The following is an 18,020-nucleotide window of genomic DNA, read 5'->3' as shown; positions in this document are numbered from 1 at the left end:
CCTTTTATAAAAGTACTTTTAAAAATGAAATTTTTACAGTGGCCTAATTTATTAATGTCCTCCCATTTCCCAATGCCTCTGATTTAAAGCTCCTATAAATTATTCTTGTGTTTAAATTTATTCAGTTTCTTTCTTGTCTCTATTTCTATAGAATTCAATTTCCACTCCCCACCTAGGCTGTCCCTCCTTCTCCTAACTTTGTTATTAGATTTTGGGGTCTATCCATCAAGAATTTCTTCTGGCTCTCCTTCTCTCTTTCTTCCATTATTTAAAATGGAGCTCTGGTCAAGCTTTCATCACCACTATAAGTTTACCTCTTATGCTAAAGGGATAGTGGCTGAATGTTAGTGGCTAAAGGGATCAGGGAATATGGGGGGTGGGGGGAGAAGGCTGGTACAGGGTTCTGAGTTGGATGATCAGCCATGATCATACTGAATGGCCTACTCCTGCACCTATTTTCTATGCTCTGATGGCTGAAGTACGTTGCAACCTTTTTATGAAAAGTTATTACTATACTATAAGTGTGGTAAAAACAATATATCCTCAGTTTTGAGGAAAATAGTTTGTACCTGCCGTTTGTGTAATCAAGTTGCTTTAATCATTCAGTAGTCACTTTGTACACCCAAGAGTAGGGATTAGAAAGATGATGCAGGGAACTAAACAGTGCTGAATTAGCCTCCATCATTCAATCCAGGTGTGGGCTTTTTTTGCATGTTACATCAAGGCCCTGCATTGCTACAATCACCTTTTAGACAGGCATAGATGTCCATTTGTTAAGTGATCTTGAGCTACTGAAAGCTTTTGTACTATAGCCAGATTTTCATATGGATGATTTTAGATGGATAGATAAAAGGATCTTTGTTAAGGAATTTTGGTTAGCCCACTGTACTGTTTCTTAGTAAAATACCAGGTTGTGTATCAGGGTGTATTAAGGTTATTGATTCTTAATACGGTGCAATTACACTAATTTCTGCCCAGTTATCTGAGAGCCACCCAGTTCCAAGAGTTTTATGTGGTCCTTTAAAATTTTGTTTCAAGGTCATGTTGGTGCTCCTGTCCAGAAACCTGACCAAGATAGTGGATTGGAGGAAGACGCTGAAGAATGCATAGATGTCAGGTAACTGATAATGGTTCAAATTAGGCACCTTCTTAGCAATAGCAGTGACACTCACTTCTGCTTGCTTTCGCTCTGGCATTCTGCTAGTGTCTTCCACAGTGAATTCCACTCAATCTGGCCCAGCACTTAGATTGTTGTTCAAGCACTGGGTTCAGTAGCCTCGATACACTCTGGTACCACCTCAATTCGGCCTGTACCTGACCCTTCTGATATGGCACAGTGCTTAAATCAATCGAATCTTGGGTCTTTCTCACTTTTGCCTTGCCTTACCTTACCTCAATTCTGCCACATTGAATTGCCTCCCAAGTCCAAAGGAAAGTTACAGACTATAGCTTGTGATGATCATTTGCCAGAAAAAGTGTGATTAATGAAGTATTTAATTGTTTTCCTTGTTTCATCAGCCACCTGTTAGAAGTCACCGAGCTACACCAGTGCCATCTTAAGCTAGATGTTAAGCTCCCAATTATGATCATTCAGCCACAACTCATTGATGCCCACATCGTCATACTTGCCAATTTCATCTGTGCTGCAAGATCATGTACCTTATTCTGGATACTGTGTTCATTCAAATAAAACACCTTCAGTCCTGCTTTCATCACCCTTTTTTGATTTTTGCCTCTGTTACATTTTAACTCATCCCACTGACTGCAATTTTGCCTTATTATCTGCCTTTCCTTAGTTTCACTACGTACTGCATGTACATCAACTACCCCATTCTCATCCCTATTACTCTACTTCCCATCCCCCTACCAAATCCGTTTAAACCCTCCCCAAAAGCTCCAGCAAACCTGCTCTGAAGGATGTTAGTCCCTTTAAGGTTCAGGTGTAAACTGTTCTTCTTGTACAGGTCATAACCCTCCCTAGGAGAGATCCCAATGGTCCAGAACCCTGCACCAATTCCTCTACCATGCATTCATCTGCCAAATCATCCTATTCTTACCCTCACTGGCATGTGGGCACAGGCAGCAATCCAGAGATTACTCTCCTTAAGATCTACTTTTCAGCTTTCTAACTCCCTATATTCTCTCTTCAGGACCATCTCCCTTTCGATACCTATGCCTTTGGTACCAATAAGTACCACTTTCACCCTTCCCCTTTATGATGTTGTGGACCCGATCTGAGACATGCCTGACCTTGGCACCTGGGAGGCAACATACCATCCGAATCTCTTTGATGTCCACAGAATCGCCTGTCTGTTCTTCTAATTATAGAATCCCCAATTACTACTGCAATCCTCTTCTCTTCCACCTCCCAAACACCTATTCTGAGCCACAGAGCCAGGCTCAATGCAGGCAACCTGACCGCAGTAGCTTTCCTCTGCTAGGTCACCCTCTCCAACAGTATCCAAAGTGGTGGTGTGTTGTTAAGGGGAATGGCCACAGGAATACTTTGCACTCACTGCCTATCCTTTCTCCCCTTCTGATAGTCACAGAGTGAATGTGTCCTGCACTTCTGGTTTAACTCCCTGTTGATTAACTCCTCAGCCTCCAGAATGATCTGCAGTTCATCCAGTTCCAACTTCAATTCCTTAACACGGTCTGAAAGAAGCTGCAGCTGGATGCAGTTCTTGCAGATGTTGTCATCAGGGGTACTGGAGGTCTCCCTGCCTTCCCACATCCCACTAGAGGAGCCTAGTATCCCCACTGCTCAAACTGTGCAATAAGAAAACTAAACTGCTTTCGTCTCTCTTTGCAGAACCCCTTGAACTCCCCACTCTAACACAGTGGCCGCTCTACTTGAACTTAACTTTTTATTGGCCCTTGCCACGTGTCTCAACTCCTCAGAAACTGTGGTGTGTAGAATGTCCCAACTGCCTCCACTTGCTTCTTTTGAAATCTCTCTCCTGCTCCGCAATCCAATGTCTGATTGAGAACTATGCCATACATTTTAATGAGAATCACACAGTATTCTTTTTACCTTATCAGCCCACTGTCTTTCTTGCCCTCCTATAGGTGGCGAGCACGGTGCAAGGCTGTTCAACTAAAGGATCATGGTCGAAAGGTCAGCCAGGTTAACAAAGCTAAAGCTTTCATTAAGAATCAACTCTACGGCCCTAACAGTGGAAGAACCAGTGGTAATTTTATTTTTATTTAATTCCTATTATTTTTATTCATTCACCTCTCAACCATTTATGATTTTTTCATTTTTTTTTAATCTAGTCAATGAATACTTCTCATTTGAAAATAAGAGAATGCAGAAGGCTGCGATGCAATTTGTTGATCCAAAATGGCGTAAGTAGATTTGACTTGCATTCAAGTGGTTTCTAAAATTGGACATGTGTTCACTATCATTTGCGAATGCAACTGCAGTTTTATTTAATGTGGTATAAGTGAATTCATCAAAATCTGCAGATATACTGATATTAAGACCATAAGATATAGGAGCAAAAGTAGGCCATTCAGCCCATCGAGTCTGCTCTGCCATCCAGTCGTGAGCTGATCCAATTCTTCCAGTCACCCCCACTCCCCTGCCTTCACCCTATACCCTTTGATGCCCTGGCTAATCAAGAACCTATCTATCTCTGCCTTAAATACACCCAATGACTTGGCCTCCACAGCCACTCATGGCGACAAATTCCACAGATTTACCACCCTCTGACTAAAGAGAAAGGTTGAACAAGTTGGGTCTTTGGAACGTAGAAGGTTGAGGCGGAACTTGATAGGAGTATTTAAAATTATGAGGGGGATAGATAGAGTTGACATGAATAGGCTTTTTCCATTGAGAGTGGGGGGAGATTCAAACAAGAGGACATGAGTTGAGAGTTAAAGGGCAAAAGTTTAGGGGTAACATGAGGGGGAACTTCTTTACTCAGAGAGTGCTAGCTGTGTGGAACGAGCTTCCAGCAGAAGTGGTTGAGGCAGGTTCAATGTTGTCTTTTAAAGTTAAATTGGATAGATATATGGACAGGAAAGGAATGGAGGGTTATGGGCTGACTGCAGGTCGGTGGGACTAGGTGAGAGTAAGAGTTCGGCACGGACTAGAAGAGCCGAGATGGCCTGTTTCTGTGCTATAATTGTTATATGGTTATAAAGTAATTTCTCCACATCTCAGTTCTAAATGGACATCCTTCAATCCTGAAATCGTGTCCAATCGTGTCCTCTTCCCCTACATATCTTCCCCTAGAATCCCCTACCATGGGAAATAATTTTTGCCATATCTAATCTGTTCAGGCTTTTTAACATTCGGAATGTTTCTATGAGATCCCCCCCCTCATTCTCTTGAACTCCAGGGAATACAGCCCAAAAGCTGCCAGGCATTCCTTATACAGTAACCCTTTCATTCCTGGAATCTTTCTTGTGAATCTATAGACATATTGCTAAATATGTTTATGGATTGCATGGGTGTAAGATATATAGAGCACAGAAACAAGCTCATTTTGTCTGTGCCATCAAAATCAAAGTAATATAGCACAGAAACAGGCCCTTCAACCCAACTGGTCCAGACACAGCATCCTCCCTGCTGGGCTCAGTTGCCCACATTGGACCCATAACTGTCCAAGCCTTTCCCCTCCAAATTCTCTTAAATGTTGCAATTGTACTTGCGGTGACCACTTCCTCTGGCAACTCATTCCAAGTACTATGTAAAGTTACCTCCTGGGTCTCTGTAACTCTCTTCCCTCTTGTATCCATGACCCTTTTGGACTCTCAAATCCTGGCAAAAAGACTTGACTGCCCCACCTTACCCATACCCCTATGATTTTATAAGCTTCTATGAGGTTACCTCTCATTCTCCCACAGTACAAGGAATAAAGATTCAGTATAACCAACATCACTCTTCAAGTTATGGCCTCTGATCCATTGTAAATCCGTTCTGCATCTTCTCCAGGTTGACAATGTCTTTCCTATAAGGAGACCAAAACTGTACCCAATACTCCAAATATGACCTCACCAATAACATATAACAGCAACATAACATCAAAACCTGACTATCATCAAACCAATACTAAAAACACTTTGCTAGTGATGTGCACTTCCTGTTTCCTAACAGCTCTCTCAGACAGGGTTCCCTGAACTTGGTGTGTCTACCTTAACTTGCTACCCTTAAGTCCTGATATAACTCTTTTAAAAGCCCCCCCATTTGCCTTTAAATAGATTAACCGCGTTGATCCCAGCTAAATTCGTCAGAGTTGGTCCTGTTGCAGTTCAAGACTTTAACCTGTGGATCTGTTCTTTCTTTATCCATAACTGTTCTAAAACTATTAGAATTTTAGTTCCCAAGAAGTCTAGTAATGCTCCTTCTCAAGTATGTTCCTCTACATATGAGTGAGGAAACCATTGTGAATGCACCACAGCAAATTCTGCCCTGTCCAGTCCCTTTGCACTCTTGGTGGCCCAGTGGGTACTGGGAAAGTTTGAAATCTCTCAATTGCTTTACTCTACTATTCTCAATTTCTCAGCACATCTGCACCCGTTTCCTGCTGAGTAGTTGCGGGAGAGGGGGATATCTATAATATAATGTACCCCTACCAAGATGACCATCCCTTCTAATGTCTACCCAAATGGCTTAATTAGATGAACTCTCAAGAATATCCATTCTAAGCAGACTGTTATGTCCTCCCATATCAAAAATGCAACACTCCCTCAACCGTCACACCTAAAGCGTTAATATTCTGGAACATTGAGCTGCCAGTTCTGCCCTTTTCTCAACCACATCTCTTTAATGGCCACAATATCCCAGTCCCTAGAGGCAATCCACACCCTCAGTTTATCAAGCTTACTTGTTAAGCTACATGCTTTGAAAGAGATACAATTTAAAGCAGTAGTCCTATCTGCCTTTTTGATGTAAACACAGCTATCTTGATTGCTAGGTTCACATACCTTGGCTGCTGCACGTACCCATCTTCTCACTAACTTCACTCTCAAATCCCACCCCTCCCCGTCTATATAGTTAAACTCTCCCTGGTGGCAAAGCTAATTTCGCCATTAGGCTATTGGTCCCCATCTGTGCAACCCATACCTCTTGGACAAGTCAGCTCTACCCCAGAAAATTTCCTAATTATCCTAGAGCTTGTATCCCTGCCCCCCCCCCCCACATCAGCTCTTCAACCACTGGCCTATCTTTCTAATCCTGGACTCGCTAGCACTTAGCACTGGGAGTAATTGCAACATCACTACCCTCAAAATTCTGCATTTTAATTTCTTACCTAACTCCCTATATTCATTTTGCAGGACCTTGTAGGCAGAATAATTCCCTTGAGAATTTTCCTCAGCCGCTCAGAGACATTCTTGACTGGCATTTGGGAGGCATCACACCAACCTGGCTTCTTTTCTACAGCCATAAAATATCCTACAGTATTTGTCTCCCTAACTATGGAACCTGCTGTCACTAAGTTCAAGTTTATTGTCATTCAACCACGTGAAAGTGTACTGCCACGCAAAACAACTTCCTCTGGACCAAGGTGCATAACACAGTATATACAACTCACACACAACGTATAAAGTAATATTACTGCAAATGCTTTAACAAATAATACAATATATTCCAGAAGATTGCATAACATGCATTTAAGTCAAGTCAGAAAGTAAACATTATAATGCTACTGGCATTTCATGAGTGATAAGACCTAGGCTATGACAGGAAGTTCAGTAGTCTCACAGCCTGGGGGAAGAAACTGCTTCCTATCCTAACACTATAATACCTCCTGCCTGATGGTAGGAGTCAGAGATTGTGGCACTGATGGGAGGGATTCTTGATAATGCTAAGGGCCCTGTGTATGCAGTACTCAAGATGATCCTCTCAGTAATCCTTTGCAGGGTTTTGTGGTCAGATGCCTTGCAAATTCTCATACAAGATGGTCATGACACTCTCTGGTGCTCCTGTAAAGATTTGTTAGAATGGGGTGGGAGGGGGAGGGGTGCCCTCACTTGACTCAATCTCCTCAGGAAGTTGAGACACTGCTGTACTTTCTTGACTAAAGAAATGGTGTTGAGGGACTAAGTGAGATTGTCTGTTGTGTGCACTCCCAGAAATTTGGTGCTCCAAATTCTCCCTGGAGGAGCCGTTTATGTGTATTGAGGATTGGTTAGCCTGCACCTTCCTGAAGTCCAAAATCATCTCTTTACATTTGTCCACATTGAGATTCAAGATGTGCTCACACCATTCTACAAGCCATTCTACCTCCTTTCTGTATGCCATTTCATCATATTGTTGTAGCCGACTGTATCCTTCTCTGCTGAACTTCAGAACTAACCATAGTGCCAGTGCCGTGGCTGCTGTGCCCTGAATGGTCATGTTGCTGAAGGCAATGGCCACAGGGGAACCTTGTATTGACTGCCTAATTTCCTTAGCTGTCCTGGTGGTCACATCTATGTGTAGCCTGTATCATGGGTGTAACCACCTCAATAAAAATCTCACCTATGAAAGCTTCAGTTTCTTGAATGATCGAGTACATCCAATTCCAGTTCCAGCTCCTTGACCTGGTCTGGCAGCAGCTGTACCCTGGTGCACTTCTCGCCTCTTCCAGGTGTGTTTCACTGCCCTCACTACCATCCTGCCTACTCTGAATCAAAGACTAAGAATAAACAACAAAATTAAATCTTACCTGTGTCATCTTGGTGAAGTCCCTTTTATTTTGTAGTGTTGCTCACACTTCCCACGTCTGGGCCACTTACTCTCCCTCTTTACACCAAAGGCCCACACAGGCCTATCCAGCAACAGCCACTCCACTTGACCTAAGTTGCTGAATGAGCTCATTCCATTTCCCTGAGTTTGGCCCATATCCCTTTAAACCTTTCTTGTCCACAAATCTATTAAAATGCCTTTTAAATGTTACTGTATCTGCCTTGTCCTCTGGCTGTTCATCCCACTACCTTGTGGAAAATGTTGCCCCGTGGGTCTCCTTTAAATATTTTCCCCTCTCATCTATACCCTCTGCCATTGACTATAAAAATGGTCCACATGATTTTATTCTCCTAAGGTTATCAGATGTGCAACAAGCAATTAATAGCAATACAGGTGGTTATTGTAGAGAATCTCTGGCATGGGGAGGGCTGTGCAGTTACATGGAAGGGAAAGTGGCAGCTTCCATTATAACTACGAGGTGATATTAGAGACGGTAGTAGCCAGGCAGTCTGTCACCATATGGAACTGATACATTTTCTGTGTTGGCCAGGTGCTGAATGGCCACTTTATTCATCCCCACCTGCTCAGTCTTAGGCAGCCTCTGCACATTGCCTCCCCGGTACTCAATGAGTACCATTGCTGCAGGAGTGCCAAAGAGCAGCAATTCACACCTGGTTCCTACCACAGCAAAATGCTAAGAAAAAAGCAGAGTGTAATCCACACAGTGCTGCATCTTGTGTTTAAGATTTTCTCCATTGTAACAATGGCTACTGATGCCTACTGCCAGCAATTACTGAACTGGGACTAGTTATATTTTCTTACTGTTGATCTGCATTTTAGAATCAAGTGAAAAACAAAAAGCTGACAAGTTCCGAAAATTATGGATGCAGAAGCATGGTCCACTTCGAAGATGAGATTGAAGTTTCTGGGAGAACAAGTCCACAATGGTACCTACAGAACTGAAATGGGAGATTGGAGTTGGAAACAATAGGACTTTTCCACTCACCGCAGTACTGACCTTGGCTTGAGAGCTGAGTTTTTTCTGTACAAAAGGAGAAATGTCAAATGTTCAATGTCTTGTTCAATTTATAAATTCCATTAAATGTTACTTGATCTGGTTCTATTTTACTCTATTAATTTTCAACACCACTATTTGACCCTGTTTACAAATTAATGTCTGTTTACTTTATAGGATGTATTTGTAAAACAAACCTGTTAACACTTGGTTGTCCATAACATGAAATTTGTTTTGAACAGATTGACCATCCACTGGATGTGAACATGACTGTTGGTTATGTTGATACCCTTAATCTCACATCTTTGTGCAAAATTATAGGATATAGTAATTTGCAATGTATGACACATGATAAATAAGTCCAAGTATATTTCTGTTACAAAGTGTGCAGGTTGATTTCAAATTCTTAAGCTTCCCGGTTGTATAGGTGATAGAAAAGTTGATGGTTATGACAGAACAAATTCAATGCATGTGATAAAATCTGGCATTCCAAGTTGCAGTTCATTGACCTCCTTTGTGTGATCAAGCATCTGAAATTCCAGTCTCAAACCAATAATGTTGACCGTTAAGTTGCTTTCTAGGGCTAAGCAGTTATAAAAATCTCAGTACCTTTGAGTACTTTTTCCAGTGTTTGATGAAATGATGACATCTTCAGTGCCAGTTTTTATCTTGAATCTAAAAATCGTTTTTTCAAAAATAGTTTTGTTGGCCTATTTAAATATTAAATTAGAACAGGAATGAGCCATACATGATCTTTGTCTCAACTAATTTTCCTGTCTGGTTTTCATAACCCACCACTTCCTCTCTCATCTAAATTGAGAAGAATGTAGTCAATTTGGAGAATCCACAGAAACATGTATGATTAACTGTCAAGATTCAAAACTGACCAAGCTTAGAGAAATATCAAATTAGGATACAGTGGTTACCTATTAATATTATTTTACAAATATCTCAAACTACAGAAGCAGTATCCATTTGTGTAGAGTTTCAGTGAAATAGGAAAGATTAGCAATAGGAGGATAATCTTTTCTTCATGCATGAGTTTACGCCATTTAACAACCAACATTAAACCAGGAGCATAGTCCCATGCCCTACTGTGTGGCAGCAATACCACTAAAGAATATGAACAAAACAAATCTGTGACCAAATATGGCTAATAAATGATTCCCATTAAAGATTTACCAAAGGCAGACATTTGAGGTAGGACAGGTGGATCATACACTTAACTGCCAGTGCAAAGCTTGTCTACAGATGCAAGGAAGGGGAAGTGACAGCTCAGGTATAAAACTGGCCAGAATACAATGGTGAACAGTTATTTTCAGACTAAAGGCAACAGTACAACCACTGCTGTATGATGGCATCATTTCAGTGTAACTTTTGCAATGGTCACCAAGGGATTTCCATAGTTAGGTTCAGGGATTTTTAACTTCATAAATAGGTAATACTGAGTTAATCCTATATCTGGAAACCACAGCAAGACAAGAGAAACTAAGATTCTTGGTGTTGATAATTATTCACAATTAATAAGGGATTAGATTTGAAGAAATGGGTTATAATTAAAATCCATCAACCTATTACTAATGTTTCTCCACAGTTGCTGCCTGATCTGACACACATCCATTTGCAAAAAGAAATTATAGCTACTTCAATTCAGGTTGTTATTAATTGGAAATTGCCAATACTAATAGAAACAAACACAACATTAAGGAATTATATAACCAAGAAAGGAAACATGGAAGATGTTAGTGAATAATTACAATTCCTTGAAAGACATTACAGATTGAATTGTTTCCTTGTGTTCTAGGGGTCATTAACTTTTTTTAAAAAAATGAATAATGACTATGAATTGTTCAAGTTAATTTTACTTCAAATATTTTTGTAAAGTATGACTGAATATGAGATATGCCTTCAATAAACTGGAATTAAGTTTAGAATACAGATCCTCAAATTTGAGGCTCCGTTATCTTGAAATGCTACATCAGCAAGGACATATTTTATTTCTCCAACTCAGCAAAGTTTTTAAATATTAATTACATAGGAAGCAATCTAATGGTAAACATTTCATAGCAAGGGAGCTGTAAAAATGCTTGGCTCCTTAACCTCACAAGAAAGAACCCAGTTAGTTATTTTGCCCAGAAGCCAGCATTGCCTTTAGGTGCCCTACACTCCAGTACCTTTATGTATAGGATTCTTCTTTCCATGAAGTATCAATGCCAGAACATAATTAATATAAAAGCTACTATCAATCTATATAATCAGCTTTGTTACATGAACTTTTAAGTGGAGTTCCAAGACCATCCTGTGTGTACTTCAACTCAACTTCCAAATTGCTTTAATCATTTAAATAGTTTATTCATTACTCTCACTATTGTCAAATTGAATGTACAAAATTGTAGTACCCCAAATATTGTCAAGCAAAACATCCACATGTAATTGTCCTGCCACCAATTGACTGAATAATCCTTTGAAATGTTGTGTTACTTGTTTCCATCTTGCCAAAGCACAATTGCAAAAAGCCATTAAGAAGCAGTTTGATATTGCTCTCGTACTGGTACTTTGCACAATCTCTTGACCTTCTCAAGCACATTATTAGGCAATTAAATAGTTTAATATGAAGCTAGTTATCTGAACAGGCAACTCAATTTGCACACACAAGGTCACATCTTAAAAATGTTCCTCAATCAATACATATTGGTCAATGTTACAATCAGAATTCTTTACTCAGAATAAGAAACATCAAAATTTAATGCTTGATTGGCAAGGTCAAAAATAAGTGGATTTTTCTCAAATTAAATTAACTGTACAGTGCTCACTTGGTCTCAACTGTCATAGCTATAAACAAGATGACTTAAAATATACAAGAACAACCTTGTGCATTATTTTAAATAATGGCTGCAGAGCTGTCGGGACATACTAGTATGCAAACCTAACCATATTAAGGGTATAATTCAAGCAGTGAATGAAAATTTTAAACAACTGAAGATAAATATCATGGTAAACCATTTCAAAAACTTGCCCATTTTTGTTTGCAAATAATGCAAAGGCTAGCAAAGAATCACTACTCAATTCAATAGATTTAAATCTTTAATAGCTGATTATGGTTTACACATTTTATTGCAGTAAAGTACTCACTCAAGCACTGCTTAAAATGCAGAGTGTACTAAATTTAAATTAAGACATTGCAGATTTTGACAAAGTATTTGGTTTAATATAAATAAAGTCATTACCACACAATGTCTTGACAAGTACTTAACAGTTATTTTACAATGGTTAAAATGATGGGTGTGGAATGGATTTCTCTGCATTTGAACAGTGTTCTGGGGGAAATGGAGAAGAAAACATATGATTGGGAGCATGTGCGGACAAAGACAATCTGGAGGAAAAATAGACCAGCAAACTACAGCCAGCCATTTACTTGTTGACACTGCCTTTCAGCTCCTGAGGAATGGAGATTTACAATACTTGGAAGTGGAAAGTCTTCATTTCCCCTCCATACATCATACTTAAAAAGATCCACCAGATTACTCAAGCATGTAATTTTTTGATGTGGATTGATGTAAAATGTTGTTTTAATCCATTTTGCATTAGACATGCTCATTGTTGAAGATCCACTCACACAACAGCAATTTGCAAATTTTGGTTTATCACAAAAAGTTACATCTTAATAAAGTACAAAAAAACTTTTTGGTTTTAATCTGTACCTAAATATTTTATTCAGACATTCTCACTTCAATTAAAGCACTTTTTTGACATTTTAGCCAATTAATTCACTTTCCAAATATTTATGAATGAGCAACATTGTCCTGAATGGACCTTGATTTCATCTGGAGCTTTAACCAGCCCGCGCAAGATGAAAATGTTTTGACATGTTTGAGGATTAAAAAGGAAGCATAGTAATGTTCCACTGAAACATACATACTACACTGTTACAACTCCTCCAGACATTGATATAAAAATGCAAAAACATGTCAATGAACTGTGCATATCAGTTAGAAAACAGCTGAACCATGCTGTAAAGTAGGAAGCAGAAGTAGAGTGACGTGTAGGATCTGTCCCAAAAGATCACTGGAAATTAAAAGTCAGTTTCCCTTCAGCAGACATGGTGCTGCATAAGGTCAATAAATGTTAAGGTAGCTCTAGGATGAGCTGTACAAACACATAGCTAGTGCAAATATTCTTCCACAGTGGCAAACGCACACGAACCAATACCCAAATGGGCCATCAACTCTAGACATTTTGAAGCCTGACCAATAGCGAGAGCCAGTGGTGGCTGCTTTGGCAGATTGTGAGATTCTGTAAGAACAAAAAGAAACAACAAATTGGTTGCAAGTTCAGAGTCAATGGAAATTAATGTCAAATCTGCAAATTAATTTAACATGTAACAGCACAGTAATGATGTATAAAGTCCCAATTTGCCACCATCTTAACAGCTAAAGGGATGTAATGTTAATTAAACAAAACTCAACCAGAAAATACTAGACTATGGTTACAATACTACATCAAGTTGTCATGGAGATGCTCAGATAATTCCAGAAATTTGGTAAGCTGCTGCTGTAAGCAGAAGATAATTTATTTACACGTACATCTATAATAATTCTGCTTATTAAATTCTTTAGTATGTAATAGACCGCTTATTTTGATTCATGTACCGTACATTTTCTTAAAACATATTTGTACTCAATTGGCCCTTCTTGGCTGTGCCGAACCATTTTCTGCCTAGTCCCACTGACCTGCACACGGACCATATTCCTCCATACACCTCCCATCCATGTATCTGTCCAATTTATTCTTAAATGTTAAAAAAGAACCCGCATTTACCACCTCGTCTGGCAGCTCATTCCATACTCCCACCACTCTCTGTGTGAAGAAGCCCCCCCTAATGTTCCCTTTAAACTTTTCCCCCCTCACCCTTAACCCATGTCCTCCGGTTTTTTTCTCCCCTTGCCTCAGTGGAAAAAGCCTGCTTGCATTCACTCTATCTATACCCATCATAATTTTATATACCTCTATCAAATCTCCCCTCATTCTTCTACGCTCCAGGGAATAAAGTCCTAACCTATTCAAACTTTCTCTGTAACTGAGTTTCTCAAGTCCCGGCAACATCCTTGTAAACCTTCTCTGCACTCTTTCAACCTTATTTATATCCTTCCCGTAATTTGGTGACCAAAACTGAACACAATACTCCAGATTCGGCTTCACCAATGCCTTATACAACCTCATCATAACATTCCAGCTCTTATACTCAATACTTCGATTAATAAAGGCCAATGTACCAAAAGCTCTCTTTACGACCCTATCTACCTGTGACGACACTTTTAGGGAATTTTGTATCTGTATTCCCAGATCCCTCTGTTCCACTGCACTCCTCGTGCCTTACCATTAACCCTGTATGTTCTACGTTGGTTTGTCCTTCCAACGTGCAATACCTCACACTTGTCAGTATTAAACTCCACCTGCCATTTTTCAGCCCATTATTCCAGCTGGTCCAAGTCCCTCTGCAGGCTCTGAAAACCTTCCTCACTGTCTACTACACCTCCAATCTTTGTATCATCAGCAAACTTGCTGATCCAATTTACCACATTATCATCCAGATCATTGATATAGATGACAAATAACAATGGACCCAGCACTGATCCCTGTGGCACACCACTAGTCACAGGCCTCCACTCAGAGAAGCAATTTTCTACCACCACTCTCTGGCTTCTTCCATCGAGCCAATGTCCAATCCAATTTACCACCTCTCCATGTATACCTAGCGACTGAATTTTCCTAACTAACCTCCCATGCGGGACCTTGTCAAAGGCCTTACTGAAGTCCACGTAGACAATATCCACTGCCTTCCCTTCATCCACTTTCCTGGTAACCTCCTCGAAAAACTCCAACAGATTGGTCAAACATGACCTACCACGCACAAAGCCATGTTGACTCTCCCTAATAAACCCCTGTCTATCCAAATGCTTGTAGATTCTGTCTCTTAGTACTCCCTCCAATAACTTACCTACTACTGACGTTAAACTCACCGGCCTATAATTTCCCGGATTACTTTTCGATACTTTTTTAAACAACGGAACAACGTGAGCCACTCTCCAATCCTCCGGCACTTCACCCGTAGACAGCGACATTTTAAATATTTCTGTCAGGGCCCCCGCAATTTCAACACTAGTCTCCTTCAAGGTCCAAGGGAACACTCTGTCAGGTCCCGGGGATTTATCCACTTTAATTTTCCTCAAGACAGCAAGCACCTCCTCCTTTTCAATCTGTACAGTTTCCATGGTCTCACGACTTGATTCCTTCAATTCCATAGATTTCATGCCAGCTTCCTTAGTAAATACAGACGCAAAAAACCTATTTAAGATCTCCTCTATTTCTTTTGGTTCCGCACAAAGCCGACCACTCTGATCTTCAAGAGGACCAATTTTACCCCTTACAATCCTTTTGCTCTTAATATACTTGTAAAAGCTCTTTGGATTATCCTTCACTTTGACTGCCAAGGCAACCTCATGTCTTCTTTTAGCCCTCCTGATTTCTTTCTTAAGTATCTTCTTGCACTTCTTATACTCCTCAAGCACCTGATTTACCCCCTGTTTCCTATACATTTCATACAACTCCCTCTTCTTCTTTATCAGAGTTGCAATATCCCTTGAGAACCAAGGTTCCTTATTCCTATTCAATTTGCCTTTAATCCTGACAGGAACATACAAACTCTGCACTCTCAAAATTTCCCCTTTGAAGGCTTCCCACCTACCAAACACATCTTTGCCAGAGAACAACCTGTCCCAATCCACGCTTTTTAGATCCTTTCTCATTTCTTCAAATTTGGCCTCTTCCAGTTCAGAATCTCAACCCTAGGACCAGATCTATCCTTGTCCATGATCAAATTGAAACTAATGGTGTTATGATCACTGGAACCAAAGTGCTCCCCTACACAGACTTCTGTCACTTGCCCTAAATCGTTTCCTAACAGGAGATCCAATATTGCATCCCCTCTAGTTGGTCCCTCTATATATTGATTTAGAAAACTTTCCTGAACACATTTTACAAACTCTAAACCATCTAGACCCCTAACAGTATGGGAGTCCCAATCAATGTATGGAAAATTAAAATCCCCTACCACCACAACTTTCTGTTTCCTGCAGTTGCCTGCTATCTCTCTGCAGATTTGCTCTTCCAAGTCTCGTTGACTATTGGATGGTCTGTAATACAATCCCACTAATGTGGCCATACCTTTCCTGTTTCTCAGCTCCACCCATAAGGACTCAGTAGACAAGCCCTCTAATCTGTCCTGCTTGAGCACTGCTGTAATATTTTCCCTAACAAGCAATGCTACTCCCCCACCTTTCATTCCTCTGCCTCGATCACATCTGAAACATCGGAACCCTGGAATATTAAGCTGCCAGTCCTGCCCCTCCTGTAGCCAAGTTTCACTAATTGCTACAACATCATAATTCCACGTGTCAGTCCACGCCCTCAACTCATCCGCCTTCCCCTCAATACTCCTAGCATTGAAATATGTACACCTCAAAAGATTTTTACCACCACTCACAACCTTTCTATCAGCAGATTTGCTTAAATTTTCAACATCATTTATTTTCACCCCAGCCGCACCGTCAGCTCTGGCACTCTGGTTCCCATCCCCCTTGCAAATCTAGTTTAAAGCCTCCCCAATAGCACTAACAAACCTCCCTGAAAGGATATTGGTCCCCCCTATGGTTCAAGTGTAACCCGTCTCTCTTGTACAGGTCCCACCTGCCCCAGAAGAGGTCCCAATGATCCTGAAATCTGAAACCCTGCCCCCTACACCAGTTCCTCAGCCACTTGTTCCTCCTCCAGAGCATCCTATTCCTACCCTCACTGGCACCTAGCACAGGTAGCAATCCTGAGATTACCACCCTTGAGGTCCTGCTTTTCAACTTCCTACCAAGCTCTCTATACTCACTGTCCAGGACCTCTTCACTCTTCCTTGCTATGTCATTGGTACCGATGTGCACCACGACATTGAATTGAAAACCTGAGGTCTGGTGGTATGTTCAAAGTTTCAAATTCAAGGCAAGGGATTTCAAATAAACAAACTTTTGGTCAAAAATTTGATCCTAGAAATTCAAAATAAAAATAGAAGTTCTACATTCTACAGGACAGGAAGCATCAGTGGAAGGAGAAATAGAAGGATTGAGAAAAACCACGTTGAACAACTGGCAAAGGATGGACAACCTAAAATATTAACTTTCTCTTTGAACATAGGTTTTCTAAACTGCTGATTGTTTCCAGCATCATTTTAAGCTATGTTAAATTAAGACGACAATATGAACTGTAATACCTAGAAAGAAAACTAATGCTTATTTATCTCTTGCAGAGAATTCTCGTTGAAATACTTAAAGGAATAAAAACAGTACAACTAGTCAAACCTTTGAACGTCCAAAACCTGTGCTGTCGATGTACCGTGGTATGCAAAAGTTTGGGCACCCGGTCAAAATTTCTGTTACTGTGAATAGCTAAGCGAGTAAAAGATGACCTGATTTCCAAAAGGCATCAAGTTAATGACATATTTCTTAAATATTTTAAGCAAGATTACTTTTTTTATTTCCATCTTTTACAGTTTCAAAATAACAAAAAAGGAAAAGGGCCCAAAGCAAATGTTTGGGCACCCTGCATGGTCAGTACTTCGTAACACCCTCTTTGGCAAGTATCACAAGCTTGTAAACACTTTCTGTAGCCAGCTAAGAGCCTTTCAATTCTTGTTTGGGGGAATTTTTGCCCATTCTTCCTTGCACAAGTCCTGAGAGATTCTTGGGCCGTCTTGCATGCACTGCTCTTTTGAGGTCTATCCACAGATTTTCGATGATGTTTAGGTCGGGGGACTGTGAGGGCCATGGCGAAACCTTTAGCTTGCGCCTCTTGAGGTAGTCCATTGTGGATTTTGAGGTGTGTTTAGGATCATTATCCTGTTGTAGAAGCCATCCTCTTTTCATCTTCAGCTTTTTTTTACAGATGGTGTGATGTTTGCTTCCAGAACTTGCTGGTATTTAATTGAATTCATTCTTCCCTCCACCAGTGAAATGTTCCCCATGCCACTGGCTGCAACACAAGCCCAAAGCATGATCGATCCAGCCCCGTGCTTAACAGTTGGAGAGGGGTTCTTTTCATGAAATTCTGCACCCTTTTTTCTCCAAACATACCTTTGCTCATTGCAGCCAATAAGTTCTATTTTAACCTCATCAGTCCACAGGACTTGTTTCCAAAATGCATCAGACTTATTTAGTTGTTCCTTTGCAAACTTCTGACACTGAATTTTGTGGAGAGGATGCAGGAAAGGTTTTCTTCTGATGATTC

The 18,020-nt window shown here is 40.4% G+C and overlaps 2 protein-coding genes across 2 annotated transcripts in view; one reads left to right on the top strand and one right to left on the bottom strand.

Annotated features, from left to right (window-relative positions):
• nol7 (nucleolar protein 7) overlaps positions 1-8,798 on the top strand; it is a 40,768-nt gene extending 31,970 nt beyond the window's left edge. The window contains exons 5-8 of the mRNA XM_072283658.1: positions 1,039-1,117; positions 3,070-3,191; positions 3,277-3,348; positions 8,519-8,798. Of these exons, the coding sequence (XP_072139759.1) occupies positions 1,039-1,117; positions 3,070-3,191; positions 3,277-3,348; positions 8,519-8,592 (347 nt within the window). The 3' untranslated portion in view covers positions 8,593-8,798. The remainder of the gene's footprint in view (positions 1-1,038; positions 1,118-3,069; positions 3,192-3,276; positions 3,349-8,518) is intronic.
• Positions 8,799-11,059: 2,261 nt separating this feature from the next.
• Positions 11,060-18,020, bottom strand: part of ranbp9 (RAN binding protein 9) — an 89,524-nt gene continuing 82,563 nt past the window's right edge. Inside the window, exon 14 of the mRNA XM_072283657.1 lies at positions 11,060-12,986. Coding sequence (XP_072139758.1) covers positions 12,856-12,986 — 131 coding nt within the window. The 3' untranslated portion in view covers positions 11,060-12,855. The remainder of the gene's footprint in view (positions 12,987-18,020) is intronic.

Source organism: Mobula birostris, chromosome 19 (assembly GCF_030028105.1).
Source record: "Mobula birostris isolate sMobBir1 chromosome 19, sMobBir1.hap1, whole genome shotgun sequence".
Taxonomy (NCBI): Eukaryota; Metazoa; Chordata; class Chondrichthyes; order Myliobatiformes; family Myliobatidae; genus Mobula; species Mobula birostris.
This window is presented reverse-complemented; position numbering and strand designations above follow the sequence as displayed.